Below are 19,126 nucleotides of genomic sequence, written 5' to 3' on the forward strand. Positions count from 1 at the left end.
GAGGATAGCAAAGTTGTAGGCTAGTTCACCAGGATGGTCAGTGAAGGGAGAGGAAAGCCAAAGCTGCTGGTGAACATTGAAGTCTCCAAGAATGGAGATCTCGGCAAAAGGAAAGAGGGTCAGAATGTGCTCCACTTTGAAAGTTAAGTAGTCAAAGAATTTCTTATAGTCAGAGGAGTTAGGAGAGAGGTATACAGCATAGATAAATTTAGTATGAGAGTGACTCTGTAGTCGTAGCCAGATGGTGGAAAACTTGGAAGATTCAAGAGCGTGGGCACGAGAGCACATAAACGCAACATCCAATGAGAATGAGAATAGAGAAAGTAGGAGGGAACAGAAAAGGGGCTACTGTCAGTTGCCTCAGACACCTGAGTTTCAGTGAGGAAAAGATGAGGTTTAGAAGAGGAGAGGTGGTGTTCTACAGATTGAAAATTAGATCTTAGACCGCGAATGTTGCAGAAGTTAATGAAGAAAAAGTTGAGGGGGGTGTCAAGACACTTAGGGTCGTCGACAGAAAGGCAGTCCGACCTGTGGACATTTATGGTCCCCTCCCCAGATGGGGACTCTGAGGCTGGTGTAGGAGTCGCCATGATGATTTTAAAATTTTTTGAGTGTAGGGTGTGTGTGTGTTATTAGGTGCCTGTAGTTTTCTGTGGAGGAAGAGAGTTGTCTTTAGAGGGCAGGCTGGGCAGCTGGGTTTAATGATAAGTTCAGCACCCCCTGAACAGTGCTTTAGACCTCACTGGGAGTAATTATTGTTTCGGCAGGTGTCTACTGCCTCCTCGTAGTAACTGCAAGTATTTGTTGAAAAATAGGGTTAATGGTTTAACTAATTCGGATTTCGCTTCTTTTAGATGCGGGGTGAGATCGTGTCAGGCCCGGGTGACTTGCTAACTTTAAGTTTATCGAAGCATTTTGACACGTCACTTTCTGTTATGTTGATGCTTCTTAGGACTTCTACTGTAAATACTGAGGCAAAGAAAGTGTTTAGAATGTTACTAATTTGCTTCTCGTCATTAATGTAATCTCAATTTACATCAATTATGGGTCCAATAGTTGAAGTAGTCATTTCCTTTTGCCTGATAAAGCTATAAAATTCCTTTGGGCTCGTTTTACTCTGGTTCGCAAAATGCAACTTGGTTAACTTTTTGTTATGTTTGATTAACTTCTTTGCTTTACGTCTTAGTTCAACGAAGCTAATAAGTTCTACGTTATAACTGAAGGATTTTAATCTGTTATGTGCATCCCTCTTGACGTGCAAGCATTCATCTATTTGTGCGTTCCACCACTTTGGCTTAACGTTTTTTAGTGGGACGACGATTTTTCATGGGTATGCATTCTTGTGCTGCTTTTAAGTATCTATCCATGAAAAATTTCCAGTGAGCATTAATATCTGTGGTGGTAAGTAGGTGACTCCAGTCTATTTGGTGAAGAATTTATTTGAGTTTACAGAAATTTGCTTTTCTGTAGTCAGGGACTTTTCTTTGCTTATATTTGACTCGTTTGCCGTGAAGCTTATATTGAAGGTGATTGCGCGGTGGTCACTGTTACTAAACTTCTCGCCGATATTTACATTTTCTATTAATTCATCATTTGTAGCAAGCACGAGGTCAAGGACATGATTATCACGTGTCGGGTTTTGCACAAATTGTGTAAGTGAACTTTCTTTTAAGTTATTATACAGGTCATGTCCATGGTGTGAGGTGAGTGATTCGCCCCACTTAGTCACTGGTAAGTTAAAATTTCCTAGGATTACGGCGTCGTGTGTGTCACTTATCTCGCTAATTTGGTGGAAAATTTCGCTGTCAGTTTGGACTGGCTGGGCTGGTGGTCTGTAAATAAGGGACAATGCTAGCTTGGTCCCGTAATTATTCTTTAAAAATATAAATAGAGCATCTTTGTTTGAGGCTGGCTTTGATGCAGAATAAAATGTCACCTCCATTTCTGTTTACACGACTTTTTTTTTCAAATATTACGTACCCGGGAATTTTATATTCTGCTATATAGTCCCTGACTCCTATGTTTAACCATGACTCTGTTACGCATATTATGTCGTAGATTCCTGTGAGCGCTATTTCTTCTAACTCTGAAAACTTGTTACACAAGCTATGAGCGTTCACATAGAAGACCTTAAGCTTATTTCGAGTAGGTGGGGAGTCGTTTACGTGGATGAAGCTGCTTGATCCTGCTGGGCGTTTTTTGGCCTGAATCTAGAAACTTTGTTACTTAGCAGCCTCCTGAGTAGTGCTGCCTCCACCCTATTGAGGTGCAAACCGTCATCCTGGAATAGGAAGGGTTTATTATAGAAGTCGGCCCAGAGATTCTCGTAGTCCACACTTTCATCTGTGCAGAGAGATCTTAGACAGCTGTTAGTACTAAAAGCTCTGTCATAGAAAATGGTCGGTGCTCTAGTCCGAGGGAGGATGCCTGAAATAATAATATTTTGAGATTTAATCTTGTACCGGTGAAGCATCCTCTTGTACTTCTCCATCAGCTCCTCGGATCTGGTGTTCTCTACATCATTTGTACCTGCGAGGATGATAAAAAGGGCATTATTTTCCGCTCCGCTGGTTGCATCATCACATGCTACCGTGATGTCGTCTAGGCGTCCACCAGGCATACACAAACATTTCTGTGACTCATGGGCCTGACCACAAAATTCGGATAGCTGACCTCTCACTATAGAGTCACCAACTAGTCTCGTCTCGATGTCGTCTTCCTCCTCTTCACACAGGACCTTGAATCTGTTGTACATAGAAATAGGGAAGAATTTCTTTTTATTAGTGGGGGTGACACTATTCCTGATTACAGTGAAGGGTGTTTCCTCATGCGCAGGGGGGAGCGCGGCTCGGTGGGCCTGGCGGGGGTGGCGGCGGGTCTGGCGGGGGTGAGGGCAGTGGCGGGTGCAGTGTCTGGGAGAGAACAACTAATATTAGCAGAAACAAAGTCCTTAAGAACTTCAAACTGCCGGGCGAGGTCGTCATACTTCTTACATTTCTCCTCACACTTCTCATGTAGCCTCTCGATCTTGCTCTGCATATGGCACAACCTGCAAGCTGAGGAATTCCTAAAATATTGGGCGGAAAACTTGCCTTGACAGGCGTCGCATTGTCTGAGGAGAGAAGGCATGATGAGTGGCGACGGTAGTAGTCGTTTAAACAACAGAAGAAGCAGGAACAACAGCAGTCAAGACTGAGTACAGCAACATAACAGGACGCGCGCAGTGTGGCCTGGCGGGAAAACGGGTAAGGGTTGGGCAGGGATTGGTGCGGGGAGCGAGGGTGGTGTGGGGACTGCCAGAGCACGTGCTGGAGCACGTAGTGTTTTTTTTTTTTTTTTTTTTTCCGTGCTGCTAAAATTACACAATTACATAGAGGCAAATGCACCTATAGGGGTTAGTGATATCCTTGCAAGAAGGAGAGATTAGACGTAAATAAACCAAAACAAACAATCTAGTAAGGACTAGTGGTCAGAAAATAACAGCCAAACTGATGAGGAAAGTATCTATGTTAGAAACTACAAGTCTAATAATGATAATGATAATAATAATAATAATAATAATAATAACAATAATAAACGGTTTATTCTTTAGGCAGTCAACAAACTGAAAATGTACATTGGGGGTGGGGAAATACTTGACATTAATCCTAAAGGTAAGTCAAATCTAGAAGGGACTATTGATTGATGGCTCGCACCATGGTGGGAATCGCACTGAGTCTGTACCGGTCCGTACGTGGCGCCTTTAGGGGCGTTATCTTGTTGTGGTGTCTGGTGGCACGGGTAGGGCGAGGCGCGTCAGGCGGCAGCGTGTTTCTGAGACGTGGATGATTCAGAAGTCCCCTTCCAAACTTCTCCAGAGCCTCACGGTACCTGGTGGATAGTCTGGACAGCCTCAGGGTGTTCAGGGCTTCTTCATAGGTGGTGTATGCAGGGCCAAGGATGACCCTGCACGCCCTTTTCTGCACACTCTCCAACTGTAGCTGTTGAGTTTGTGTGAGGGAGGAGGACCACGCTGGGGAGGCGTACATGAGTTTGGGGAGGATGAAAGTAAGATACACCCCCCTTAACTCATCTGTCGGCGTCCCCAGCGACCTGAGTCTGCGCAGCATGTACAGCCTGTAGGTAGCTGATCTTATGGTGCTGGCGACATGCTGCTTCCAGGTCAGCTGGTCGTCCACCGTGACTCCGAGGAGCTTGGCACATCGGACCACCTGGAGGGGGTGAGGGCCCACTGAGAGCTGGGGAGGGGGCACTGGTACAGAGGAGGTACAGAAATGCATCACCACAGTTTTGTTGTGGTTGATGGTCATCCTGCTCTCCTCCGTCCACGTCTGCAGCCGCTCCAGGATCGCTTGCAGTGGAGAGTAGTCCGGGTTCTTGGTGGAAACTGGGACGCCCACGGTGCAGTCGTCCACATACTTCCAGCGATGGGGGGTGTCAGTGAGGGCGTCGTTAATGAGGAAGAGGAAGCATAGAGGACCCATCTTGGTCCCCTGGGGGACCCCACAAGTCAGCTGTTGGAAAGTAGAGACAGAGCCCTGATAGCGAACGGCCTGACGCCTCCCTGTGAGGAAGTCGGCTAGCCACGCTATCAGGTTAGGAGGGAGACCCAGACTCACTGCCTTGCTGATGACAACAGTGTGATCAACAAGATCAAAAGCCTTTTTGAAGTCCACAAAAGTAACAGCTAGAGAGGTGTTTCGCTTGTCCAGGTGGCTGTGGATGAATTCAAGGAAGTTGGTCAGGTAATGGGAGGTGGAGGTGGCTTTAATATTTCCAAATTGTCTGATATCCACGGTATTACAGATTTTGGTGTAGGCCCAGTCATATACAAAATCTTCACAAATAAGGCTAGGGATGGGGGTGATAGAGACTGGCCTGAGGTCATTGAGTGACTGTGGACTGGAGGTTTTGGGGATGGGGGTGACGTAAGATGTCTTCCAGTCCTCGGGGCAAGAGTGTTGGGAGAGTGAAGCGTTCATTATTGAGCATAGCGGTGTTGCTAGCTCTACAGCAAATTCCTTGTAAATTTTTATAGGAAGGTCAGTGGGTGTGGTGGATCTTGGTTTGAATTTGAGTATTCTCTTAAAAACATCCACCGCCTGGACACTGGGGGGATGAGAGGGGGCCGGAAGATAGGCAGGAAGCAGAGTGGTGTGGAGGGGAGGAAAGGTTTGACAGATAGCAGCAAAGTGATCGTTCATATCCTGAGCCGCGAGAGTAGCAGGAAGGTGTGAGGTGCAGGGAAGAGACGAAGTGTGTTTTTGTAGGCCACACAAAGCTTTGATCTTAACGTACCACTGTCTGTTGCTGGTCAGCTTGAGGTGGTGTATCTTGTCTAGGTAATAGTTTGCCTTTGCAGCCTTAATCTCCCTGATTACTCTGTTTCTTAGTTTCCTGTAAAGGACCGGGCAGGAGTGGAACGCCCAGGTCCGCTGACGCATGAGTCTTTTAATGCGGGGTGTCATCCAGGGAGCATCAGACGGGTGCGTTGTGACGCTCTTGGTTGGGAGGTAGCGGTGGAAGGCTTCTGTGGTGGTGGCGACGTAATTCTGCCATTTTAAGTGGACGTCCTCCACATCCAGCACCTCGGTCCACGGGTATTGTGTCACCCACTGCCCAAACTCCCTCATGGCTGAGTCAGGCATGGGGCGGTGGGTCCTGGTGACAGCTGACCGGGGGGTCGAGGTGGTGGGTGTGGGTGTCCACAGTATGGAGAGGTGGGTGCTCCGTCCCATGGGAGGCAGCGGTTTGGGAGGCGAGTACTGCTGGCCCAGGTCTGTCAGTATAAGGTCGAGGATGGCTTGCTGGTGGGTGGGGAAGTCCACGACCTGGGTGAGGTGTAGCTGGTGTAGGATATCGTTGATATCTAATCTGTTAAAGTCCCCACAGATGACCAGTTTGGCGGCAGGATACTTCACCCTCAGGGCATCAGCAGTGTCGATGATGTGAGCGGTGAGTAACTGTGCTGTGGTGGCTCGTGGGGGGTGGTACACGACGCACACGATGATGGAGGCCGTGTTGCTGGGATGGCAGGGGGGCGTGACTCTCACCCACAGGGCCTCTACACCGGCCGGAATATCGACAGGGAGGTGTGAGGGGCTGAGGGTAGAGCAGCAGAAAACGGCCACTCCCCCCCCCCTCGTCCTGACCTCAGGTGATGGTAGAGCTGGTAGTCCTGCATTGAGCACACCTCAGGAACAATCTGCCACGCCTCAGTAACCGCCACAATGTCTGCACAAGTAGAACTCACCGTCACGATTAATTCGTCCATTTTGTTGGCTAAAGATGTTGCATTGAATAAGAGGAGGGAGGGTAAACTGTACCAAATCCGAGGTACTTCAATGTGCCTGTATTCCTTCTTCCCTACCCTGCGGTCAACTCTGGCACTTGAGGTCACAACCTTGATGGGACGCACTTGTTTCCCTCCCCTCGACCCGCGGTTCCGAAATAGTTTCAGGGTCTTAAGGCACTTTATGACGTTGGGCGGCGGGTAACCTGATCCTCGCCTGCGACGTAGGAGGTAGTTGCGTTCGTACGTTTGCACTGGAGCACACATTGTTCTTTATGTGTCACCACTCACTCGCTAGATGTGTTCACAAGTACAGGAATTTCACCAGGGCGAGCCTAAAACTAAAAGCTAAGAGTTGAAAACAGAAAAAAAAAAAAAAAAAAAAACTAAGGTCGCTATCACTAGGGGCAGGGGAAGGCCAACAAGCTGGCCGAGGCTGCCCGAGAGCGCCAAAGGTCACACGTCCTGCCCGTGTGAGGTCAGAACAGTGTGTGTGTCACTGTGTGTCACTGTGTGTGTGTGTGTGTGTTTGTGTGTGTGAAGAGGTGTGTAAAATGTATGCATAAATAATAACTACGAGGTAAAGGGGTGTAGGTACTAAAGGTACAAGTCAACACTTAGCAATGCTGCGAAGTGAAGCAGAGTAGCTTCACTTCGCACACCGGAGCATGCGCGGTGACCTCTTCCCTGTAGTATGTCACGAGGACAAATGATTATGTCGCGAGGACAAATCGTGGATCGATAAGGTGTCTGTACAGAATTAGCAGCTTGGGTGATGGAAAAAAAAAATAAATAAATAAAAATAAAAAAAACTGGCGGCGACTACTCAGATCGCATACCTACACAACAACTGTTTTAGTTAGTTTTCAGGTTAAGTTATAAGTAAAGGACAGGCCGAGAATGTTCAGTGTAGAAGAAGACAGTTCAGTGTCATTGAGGAAGGAAGAGGCGATAGTTGTCTGGAAGGTTGTCTCGAGTTGATAAATGGAGGAACTGTGTTTTTGAGGCCACGATCAAAAATTTTAGAGAAGTAAGATGTTCTTCACATTGAGATATATTAAGTATAATTTTTTGCCTGGAATGTGATCCCGAGCTCACCTGGCTGTGGTCCGAGCTCATCTTATTTTACACTAGTGATAGTCAGCCTATGTGGATGGTTCCCTTCTGGGTGCATTACTTTTTTTTTTTTTTTTAAGGGTCCATGGAGATACTGAGGTACATGGAGGGATACATCTTATGGCCAGTGTGTTTAAGAGTTTACAGCATGAAAAGATGTTTTAGGAATAAAATGAATGTCATGTTAGAAATCAATTTAGATTCAGATTAAGTCATTATATATATATATATATATATATATATATATATATATATATATATATATATATATATATATATATATATATATATATATATATATATATATATATATATATATATATATATATATATATATATATATATATATATATATATATATATATATATATATATATATATATATATATAATGTGTGTGTGTGTGTGTGTGTGTGTGTGTGTGTGTGTGTGTGTTAGTACATTACACTCTGACTTAACTCGCACCTCACATTTACCACCTATATAATTATCATTAAGGTCCGAGTAACTATTTTCTACGTTTAAAATAGATACCTACTACTATTGCTACTACTACTGCTACTGCTACCGCTACTACTACTGCTACTACTACTACTACTACTACTACTACTACTACTACTCCAATATTAAAACTATAGGAGAATGTGACTTTTTTTTTTTTTAATAATCATCGTATGCACTAGGGTACATGAATTTTTTCTAAAGCTCTCGCAAGCATGTATGAATTTGGAAGTTAGGAATCACTTATTTCCACAATGCACCGTACACAAGGAGTAAGTTCAATACATAAGTTTTGAGAAATTATTAACAGCAACGCACCTTCACGATTCCCACAATATGCTCTGTCTTGCGGCCTTTGCTTGTACGAATGAAGACATCCAATTGAGTCATGCTGAGGCCCGCCAATACAAACCTTGAAAAAGAAAAGTTTTATTTCTATTAGCTCTTTATATTTATGTTTACAACGTATGTAAATTAACAAAAGGAACGTTTTCAAACATGAGCGTCAGCTAGCAAAATAGGTCATTAATAAATATATGCACGTAAACTAAAATACTAAGATATTTACTGTTATAAACGAGATTATTTTTTTAGATCATTGTCGATCAAGGCCACCACATCATGAGATTCACCCGATCTTTACCACGAAAAAAAAAGTAACTGTTTCTTGCTAAAATAGAAGGGAAATTACATCTAAACCATGAAAATTTGCAAAAAAAAAATATATATATATATATATATATATATATATATATATATATATATATATATATATATATATATATATATATATATATATATATATATATATATATATATATATATATATATATATATATATATATATATATATATATATAATTACTATTATTATTATATTAAAGATGTTACAACTGCTACTATTGCTACTACTACTACTACTACTACTACTACTACTACTACTACTACTAGTGACTCTAGCAGTCTATTTTTGCGGACTCCAGTGTTCATCACCAGCTTTGGCTCTCATCCTCACTGTCTAGCATAATCAACCTTTAACCTTTCTTTTTTTTTTTTCTTTTTTTTATTACTGCCTCTGACTGTCTTGAAGATACACCGCCATTATTTCCCTCTAACTAATACGTAACCCTTTTGCTTATTCCAGCAATTTGTTTTCTCGTTTGGCTTCGTACGGTTAAAACCTCTTATCTGCATCTTACTCCATCACTGCGATTCCTCCTCAGGATTTTGCAAAGTGGTGGTGATGTGGCGTTTTGCTCCCGTCAATTGGTAGGAACAATTAATGTATTATTGTGATTTTCCATGAAATGATTACTTCTTCCCTATCAGGGACCCAACTTTCTGTGATGAACACAACGAAAATTATGGTGTCTGGCATAAAGGGGTATGTTCCTCACTTTTTCTTTCGACTTAAAGTTTCTAAACTTTAATTTAACGTGCCCTTTCTTCGTGTCACACGTAACAGACAGGTTGTTCATCAAAGTTACTGGAGGACGAAGTTTCCTGAAATCTGCGTTCAAAATATCTACAAAGAATCTGTTAACTGTCATCTGTACATCAATACGTCTACAGACTTAGTTTCCCCCATGATTTCTGGCAACTGTTGTTTTATACCTCACCTCTCTCTATTTTACACCATTGGCACAACAGCCATATCATTTATCAAGAAAGCTGAACTGTTTGCCCAGAGCCTGGCTAAAATTTCAAAACTGGATGATGTAGTGCTTGCTCCACTTTCTCCTCCACCTTCCGAATATTTTATACCATTTATAAAGATTCTTTTTAAGCGATGTTTTTCATGTCGTCTCTGGCCTTAACCCTGAGAATACTTGACCTGATGGGGTCCATTATGTTGTTCTCTGTAACTGTTCCTTCGTGTTCTCGCCTTGTCTGGTACACCTCTTGCAACCCAGTCGACATCTACCTTTCTTTCTTACTAGACGTGCCTACATTCAGCCTGTTCCAAAATAGGGTAATCACTCTAATCCTTGAGACTTTTTTTTTAATCAATCCTTAATAGGATGATTCCTAAAGATCTATCACTTACAATCTTATCGTTATTGTGAGTTACAATGTAGCCATTCTACCGTTGATCTTTTAGTTTTATTCACTGAATCTTGATGTTTCTCTTTTAAGAATATTAATAAAACGAGATATTGGGAACAGGTGTTCATCTTAATCGGGATGGAATTAATAATATTTCGTCTTATCAGCTCCTTTCCTCTAACTCCTACACCAGCCTCGGAGTCCACATCTGGTGAGGGGACTACAAATGTCCCCAGGTCGAACTGGTATCGCCCTAAGTGTTGCCACCACCACCAAGGAAGCCCCTCGCCCCTGGCCACTCCTCCGGTAATCCGGCCCTCCGTGGTCCGCCACCGCCTGCGGCCGCTGCATCCGGCCACACCACCGTTTCTTCCGGTGCCAGTTCCAGCTCACCAGTGGCCAACACCAAGGATGGCCCACATAATCGGCCACCTCGATGCTTGCGGTGCTCTGTTTCACCGTTCTCTGTCGCGTATGGCTCACGCAGCCGGCCAAAGCGCTGCCTCTCTTGGCCCAGCTCGTCGTCGACCTACACGCATGGCCTAGGCAGTTAGCCACACTCCTAGCAGGCTCCCTCAGGCCCACAGCTTCTCCACCTGGCGGCCTCCGTTACGGAGGCTCGGGTGCGTTCCTGTTCCGCTCTGGCGGCCGTCCTTTCAGCAGACATCAGGCGGCCCAAGCCCTCCACTCACTGACTCTGTGGAGCGGTAACGAGCCTCCAGGCTCGCTCCTACATGCTCCACCGCTCGTCCCCTGTCAAAGTCCACCACTGGGCCAAGTCAGCCTCCCCACTGGCCACCGGCGGCTTCCACCACCTGCACACACGTGGCACGCGCCTGCAGCCGATACTCGAGGACGAAGGTGACAGCTAACGGCTCCCGGCTTCTCCTTCCTCGCTGCGGGTGGAGGAGGCATGGGAAGTTGGTGCAACCTCCCAGCATTGAGACAGCGCACATGACCCGCGCCGACTCACGTGCGTAGTCCTGGTACACCTCACGGATCGCCACTGTCTCGGTGCCTTGCTGCTCCGCCACACGCCACCGCTCCGCCGACTCTCCCATCGCCGTCTCTCCCACCTGCACCTTAACGTCGGTCACAGGCTTCGGCGCTTCCACCCTGTCGGCACAGCGCTCTTCATCGGCGGGTTCCCGTGATTACACTCCCCCGGCACAGGCACAGCGGTCCTTATCAGCGGCTTATCAGTGGCCCTGCCTTATTGCTATCAGCCCCGGGAGTCACAGGGCATTCGCCTCGCCTTAGAGCGAATAACAACAGCAACAGTGTCAGGGACCTCAGCAACCTCCAGATCTAGGACAGTGTCTGCGGATAAGGATTGCACCCACATTCTCCCACCTGCCAGGACATTCCCCAAGAGGAAATCTACACCCGACACTGGCAAGTCTTCAGCTAGTGCCACGCGCGCCTTCGCAGTCACTAACAGGCATGAAAGCCTCATCTCCACCGTGGCGAAGCTCACTACTGTGCCACTTCCCCGGCACCATACAGGCTTGTCGTAGGCAGCTCGCTTCCCTGTAACATTTCTGTACAGCGACAGCTGTTTGGTTGTGTCTCACAAAATTGTGACAGGGTACTCAACCGAGCAATCTCAAGAGCGCTTTTACACAAAAATGGACGGCACCAGTTCGAACCAGATGTTATGGGGACAGTAAGGTACCAACAGACGAGGGTTTCTACTCTCACACCCAAATACTGACCGAATCTCCTCAAACTCGACACCTCAGTCGTGTTATACAATCAAAGCCACCGGCTTCTGGGAGGACTTAGGAGTTGTGGCTGTCACTAACTTAGGTCAATTAGATTTAAAGTGCCCAAAATAATGACACTTTGGTTGCGTTTTGTACTTTTTTTTTTTTTTATGTAGAAGGATACTGGCCAAGGGCAACAAAAATCCAATAAAAAAAAAAATGCCCACTGAAATGCCAGTCCCATAAAAAGGGTCAAAGCAGTAGTCAAAAATTGGTGTATAAGTGTCTTGAAACCTCCTTCTTGAAGGAATTCAAGTCGTAGGAAGGTGGAAATACAGAAGCAGGCAGGGAGTTCCAGAGTTTACCAGAGAAAGGGATGAATGACTGAGAATACTGGTTAACTCTTGCGTTAGAGAGGTGGACAGAATAGGGGTGAGAGAAAGAAGAAAGTCTTGTGCAGCGAGGCCACGGAAGGAGGGGAGGCATGCAGTTAGCAAGATCAGAAGAGCAGTTAGCATGAAAATAGCGGTAGAACACAGCTAGATATGCAACACTGCGGCGGTGAGAGAGAGGCTGAATACAGTCAGCTAGAGGAGAGGAGTTGATGAGACGAAAAGCTTTTGATTCCACCCTGTCTAGAAGAGCAGTATGAGTGGAACCCCCCCAGACATGTGAAGCATACTCCATACATGGACGGATAAGGCCCTTGTACAGAGTTAGCAGCTGGGGGGCTGAGAAAAACTGGCGGAAACGTCTCAGAACACCTAACTTCATAGAAGCTGTTTTAGCTAGAGATGAGATGTGAAGTTTCCAGTTCAGATTATAAGTAGAGGACAGACCGAGGATGTTCAGTATAGAAGAGGGGGACAGTTGAGTGTCATTGAAGGAAGAAGAGGGGATAGTTGTCTGGAAGGTTGTGTCGAGTTGATAGATGGAGGAATTGAGTTTTTGAGGCATTGAACAATACCAAGTTTGCTCTGCCCCAATAAGAAATTTTAGAAAGATCAGAAGTCAGGCGTTCTGTGGCTTCCCTGCGTGATATGTTTACCTCCTGAAGGGTTGGACGTCTATGAAAAGACGTGGAAAAGTGCAGGGTGGTATCATTAGCGTAGGAGTGGATAGGGCAAGAAGTTTGGTTTAGAAGATCATTAATGAATAATAAGAAGAGAGTGGGTGATAGGACAGAACCCTGAGGAACACCACTGTCAATAGATTTAGGAGAAGAACAGTGACCGTCTACCACAGCAGCAATAGAACGGTCAGAAAGGAAACTTGAGATGAAGTTACAGAGAGAAGGATAGAAACTGTAGGAGGGTAGTTTGGAAATCAAAGCTTTGTGCCATACTCTATCAAAGGCTTTTGATATGTCCAAGGCAACAGCAAAAGTTTCACCAAAATCTCTAAAAGAGGATGACCAAGACTCAGTAAGGAAAGCCAGAACATCACCAGTAGAGCGGCCTTGACAGAACCCATACCAGATCAGATAGAAGGTTGTGAAGTGATAGATGTTTAAGAATCTTCCTGTTGAGGATAGATTCAAAAACTTTAGATAAGCAGGAAATTAAAGCAATAGAATGGTAGTTTGAGGGATTAGAGCGTTCACCCTTTTTAGGAACAGGTTGAATGTAGGCAAACTTCCAGCAAGAAGGAAAGGTAGATGTTGACAGACAGAGCTGAAAGAGTTTGACTAGGCAAGGTGCAAGCACGGAGGCACAGTTTTGGAGAACAATAGGAGGGACCCCATCATGTCCATAAGCCTTCCGAGGGTTTAGGCCAGCGAGGGCATGGAAAACATCATTGCGAAGAATTTTAATACGTGGCATGAAGTAGTCAGAGGGTGGAGGAGAGGGAGGAAGAAGCCCAGAATCGTCCAAGGTAGAGTTTTTAGCAAAGGTTTGAGCAAAGAGTTCAGCTTTAGAAATAGATGTGATAGCTGTGGTGCCATCTGGTTGAAGTAGAGGAGGGAAAGAAGAAGAAGCAAAGTTATTGGAGATATTTTTGGCTAGATGCCAGAAATCACGAGGCGAGTTAGATCTTGAAAGGTTTTGACATTTTCTGTTAATGAAGGAGTTTTTGGCTAGTCGGAGAACAGACTTGGCATGGTTCCGGGCAGAAATATAAAGTGCATGAGATTCTGGTGATGGAAGACTTAAGTACCTTTTGTGGGCCACCTCTCTATCATGTATAGCACGAGAACAAGCTGTGTTAAACCAAGGTTTAGAAGGTTTAGGACGAGAAAAAGAGTGAGGAATGTACGCCTCCATGCCAGACACTATCACCTCTGTTATGCGCTCAGCACACAAAGATGGGTCTCTGACACGAAAGCAGTAGTCATTCCAAAGAAAATCAGCAAAATACCTCCTCAGGTCCCCCCAACTAGCAGAGGCAAAACGCCAGAGGCAACTTCGCTTAGGAGGATCCTGAGGAGGGATTGGAGTGATAGGACAAGATAAAGATATGAGATTGAGATCGGAGGAGCCCAACGGAGAAGAAAGGGTGACAGCATAAGCAGAAGGATTAGAGGTCAGGAAAAGGTCAAGAATGTTGGGCGTATCTCCAAGACGGTCAGGAATACGAGTAGGGTGTTAAACCAATTGCTCTAGGTCATGGAGGATAGCAAAGTTGTAGGCTAGTTCACCAGGATGGTCAGTGAAGGGAGAGGAAAGCCAAAGCTGGTGGTGAACATTGAAGTCTCCAAGAGTGAAGATCTCTGCAAAAGGGAAGAAGGTCAGAATGTGCTCCACTTTGGAAGTTAAGTAGTCAAAGAATTTCTTATAGTCAGAGGAGTTAGGAGAGAGGTATACAGCACAGATTAATTTAGTATGAGAGTGACTCTTTACTCGTAGCCAGATGGTGGAAAACTCGGAAGATTCAAGAGCGTGGGCACGAGAGCAGGTTAAGTCATTGCGCACATAAACGCAGCATCCAGCTTTGGATCGAAAATGACGATAGAGAAAGTAGGAGGGAACAGAAAAGGGGCTACTGTCAGTTGCCTCAGACACTTGAGTTTCAGTGAGGAAAAGAAGATGAGGTTTAGAAGAGGAGAGGTAGTGTTCTACAGATTGAAAATTAGATCTTAGACCGCGAATGTTGCAGAAGTTAATGAAGAAAAAGTTGAGGGGGGTGTCAAGACACTTAGGGTCGTCGACAGAAAGGCAGTCCGACCTGGGGACATTTATGGTCCCCTCCCCAGAGGGAGACTCCGAGGCTGGTGTAGGAGTCGCCATGATTTTAAAATTTTTGGGTGAAGGGTGTGTGTGTTATTAGGTGCTTGTAGTTTTGTGAGGAGTAAGAGAGTTGTCTTTAGAGGGCAGGCTGTGACTGCCCCCTTGTGTTATGAGACACAAAGGGAAACGTTCAGTGAGGTCACAGCTGGGTTTAATGATAAGTTCACAGCACCCCCTGAACAGTGCTTTAGACCTCACTGGGAGTAATTATCGTTTCGGCAGGTGTCTACTGCCACTGAGAGTATTGTGCGCCATGCTCCCATTCTGTCTCCGTCGAGGGCTGGGTGGAGACTTGTTACCATTGTCACTATTATACCGTGTACTTCTGAGAAATCTGTACTGTTCGTACCTCCAAACAAACTGTCATCGACCCGTCAGACGCCCCACTAATACAACAACGCACAGGTCTGCGGGCTAACACCGTTCATCTGACCACTTAGTTGCTTCTTTTAGGCTTTTTAATCTTCTCTCTCGGAGCACATTCACAAATTACTCCATTACCATGAGCTCCTTTTACTCATAATAGGAAGTTGCCTACTCACTAGCAATCAATTCTTCAAAAGTCTCCTCGAAATAGCGAACACACTCAAGGTAAGAGTTGCTAGGCAAATTTTTTCCCTTCACGGAACTATAGCCTATATTGCTCGGGTCATAGCTCGTAGGCTCTCAGAATGTCAGCCTTAAACTCCTCATAATCCTCCACATCCCCCACTGACATTCTGCCATAAACTTCAAGGGCCTTGCCTTTCAGTATATTAGCAGCAACGCCTACCCAACGTTTCTGAGGCCAGTCAAATTATAAGGCCTTCTCAAATCTCCTGAATCATTCTGTTAGCTTCCTTTTTTCAGACTCTGAAATTAACTTCAAACTCCACACTCTGGCTCTCTACTGTATCTTTTTTTCACTCATTCTCTTCTCTTCAAGCCATAATGTGAATTAACTTCTATTCGAGTATTTTCCAACTCAAACCTTCTTTTCTTCTCAGCCTCTTCCTTCTCTTTCTCTACCTCAATTACCTTAATTTCTTTCTCATACATCCTAGTTCATCCGCCTCAAGCTTCCTCCTAGCTTATCTAATTTCCTCAGCCTTTAATCTTGCTTCAGCTTCACCTTCCATCACAAGCCATCTGAATTTTCTTTCTTTCTCAGCCTCCAATCTCTTAGCATCTCTAGCCTCCTCGAACTCCATTCTTCTCATCTCCAGTTTAAACCTCATCTTCTCAGACATTTTTTTTTTTTTTTATGTAGGAGGGACACTGGCCAAGGGTAACAAAAATCCAATAAAAAAATTAAAAAATGCCCACTGAGATGCCAGTCCCATGAAAGGGTCCAAAGTGGTAGTAAAAAACTGAAGGATAAGTGTCTTGAAACCTCCCTCTTGAAGGAATTCAAGTCATAGGAAGGTAGAAAAACAGAAGCATTTAGGGAGTTCCAGAGTTTACCAGAGAAAGGGTTGAAGGACTGAAAATACTAGTTAACTCTTGCATTAGATAGGTGAACAGAATAGGGATGAGAAAAGGAAGAAAGTCTTGTGCAGCGAGGCCGCAGGAGGAGGGGAGGCATGCAGTTGGCAAGATCAGAAGAGCAGTTAGCATGAAAATAACGGTAGAAGAAAGCTAGAGATGCAACACTGCGGCGATGAGAGAGAGGCTGAAGACAGTCAGTTAGAGGAGAGTTAATGAGGAGGAGTTAATGAGACGAAAAGCTTTTGATTCCACCCTGTCTAGAAGAGCGATATGAGTGGAACCCCCCCAAACATGTGAAGCATACTCTTTACATGGACGGATAAGGCCCTTGTAAAGACTTAACAGCTGGGGGAGGGTGAGAGAAACTGGCAGAGACGTCTGAGAACACCTCACTTCATAGAAGCTGTTTTAGCTAGAGATGAGATGTGAAGTTTCCAGTTCAGATTATAAGTAAAGGACAGACCGAGGATGTTCAGTATAGAAGTAGGGAACAGTTGAGTGTCATTGAAGAAGAGGGGATAGTTGTCTGGAAGGTTGTGTCGAGTTGATAGATGGAGGAATTGAGTTTTTGAGGCATTCAACAATGCCAAGTTTGCTTTGCCGCAATCAGAAATATTAGAAAGATTAGAAGTCAGGCGTTCTGTGGCTTCCCTGCGTGAAATGTTTACTTCCTGAAGGGTTGGACGTCTATGAAAAGACATGGAAAAAGTGCAGGGTGATATCATCAGCGTAGGGGTGGATAGGACAAGAAGTTTGGTTTAGAAGATTTTTAATGAATGATAAGAAGAGAGTGGATGACAGGGCAGAACCCTGAGGAACACACTGTTAACAGATTTAGAAGAGCAGTGACAATCTACCACAGCAGCAATAGAACGGTCAGAAAGTAAACTTAAGATAATGTTACAGAGAGAAGGATAGAAGCCGTAGAAGGGTAGTTTGGTGATCAAAGCTTTATGCCAGTCTTTATCAAAAGCCTTTGATATATCCAAGGCAACAGCAAAAGTTTCACCAAAATTTCTAAAAGAGGATGACCAAGACTCAGTAAGGAAAGCCAGAACATCACCAGTAGAGCGGCCTTGACGGAACCCATACTGGCGATCAGATAGAAGGTTGTGAAGTGATAGATGTTTAAGTATCTTTGTATTGGGAATAGATTCAAAAACTCTAGATAGGCAGGAAATTAAAGCAATAGGACGGTAGTTTGAGGAATTAGAACGGTCACTCTTTTTAGGAACAGGCTGAATGTAAGTAAACTTAAGGCAAAAAGGAAAGGTAGATGTTGACAAACAGAGCTGAAAGAGTTTGACTAGGCAAGGTGTAAGCACGGAGGCACAGTTTCGGAGAACAATAGGAGGGACCCCATCAGTTCCATAAGCCTTCCGAGGGTCTAGGCCAGCGAGGGCCAGTGACATGCTTTCTCTCTGTGAAAATCTTCCAGTACTGTAAGTAGGATTTAAACATCCTTAGGCACTATTAGTGGAATTATGTGTCCTGACATCAAACTGTCAGGCACACAAAGGACATCCAAACAAACGATAAACAACTGTTTCTCCTACGTGGTTATGAAGCTTCCAGCTAGCCTGTTGAGGTCACCAAACTCTGTTACGAAGAGGTTTAACCCCCCCTCACAGCTGCCATTAACTCGCGTCAGCTTCCCTAAGTCACCTTCTACATGAGCTTAGTGCAAGGCACAAATATGGCAAATCTAGACACCTGCTAGTCGTCTACAACTATCAAATCTCTGAGGCCATCACCATATTTCATCACCTACAGGGGGCAGTGGTATAACAAATGCTAAATTAATGCTCCAAGCTGGAAAGAATCAATAAACCACATGCTAAGTAACAGACAATATAGATGACGGACATCCAAGGCGAGGGTAATACCCCGCTGGATAAACCGCCCACAGTAATGGAGACTCCCCCACTGTCCAATGGAAATATTACTCACTCTGGCCAAGTGACAGTATATTTACATTCTTCCAGAAGATAGATTCCCGCCGCCTATAAAATTGCTGATAATCCGGGAAGAACGTAGATAACTAGCCTAGCGCAAATTGTGATATATTCCTTTAACTCCGGATAAGCACAGCTGCGAGGCCGAACATCAGTAACATTTGAGAAGCACACGACCCATAAGCATACACGATAGAACAACAACCAGAGACTGCAATTAGCCAAAAAAAAAAGGGGGGGTTGGGGGGAAGAGGACGGAGCCTGCTTTAGCCAAAAATACTTTGTACAACGGCAAAAGAAGACAAGACTGTGCACACAACATCCACTTGTCACAAGAACAGCCTGTATAAAGGCTCTCTCGTCGGATATTACGCTTCTTTCAGATTCCGACTTTTCATAGGGCCTAATATGGTATACAACAATAATAATAATAATAATAATAATAATAATAATAATAATAATAATGATAATAATAATAATATTAATAATGATAATAATAATAATAGGCGTTATACAGCAAATTCACCCTTAAATATACATGAATAACCCTCCCTAAATATGCCTTCGCCTGTACTCATTCAACTGCACGTCTACTCTCTCTTGAAATCTCACCGCATACTGACTGCGGACGTGGGAAATGTCATTAGCTGGCCCTGGAGACGCCAGGCACAGGACAGGGCAGGGAGGGAAGAGGGGAAGAGGGAATTGGAGATCAGGGGGTGAGACTTTTGTCTCCGCTCCATTCAATGATATCTCGCACTGATTTGCACAATTTTTTAGAAAAATCATTGCGATGCTATTTAGAGGACTGGGGGAA

At 44.7% G+C, this 19,126-nt stretch overlaps 1 protein-coding gene across 1 annotated transcript; it reads right to left on the reverse strand.

Annotated features, from left to right (window-relative positions):
- Positions 1-2,161: 2,161 nt before the first annotated feature.
- On the reverse strand, positions 2,162-2,755 carry LOC135108204 (uncharacterized). The gene has a single exon (XM_064018979.1). It carries the CDS (start codon positions 2,753-2,755, stop codon positions 2,162-2,164), a length of 594 nt encoding a protein of 197 aa, XP_063875049.1.
- Between the last annotated feature and the right edge of the window lie 16,371 nt (positions 2,756-19,126).

The sequence above is a fragment of the Scylla paramamosain genome, chromosome 16 (assembly GCF_035594125.1).
Source record: "Scylla paramamosain isolate STU-SP2022 chromosome 16, ASM3559412v1, whole genome shotgun sequence".
Classification (NCBI taxonomy): Eukaryota; Metazoa; Arthropoda; class Malacostraca; order Decapoda; family Portunidae; genus Scylla; species Scylla paramamosain.

What these genes read in the sequence shown, in the direction of transcription:
- LOC135108204 (XM_064018979.1), bottom strand. Translation starts at nt 2,755, where the DNA reads ATGTACAACAGATTCAAGGTCCTGTGTGAAGAGGAGGAAGACGACATC.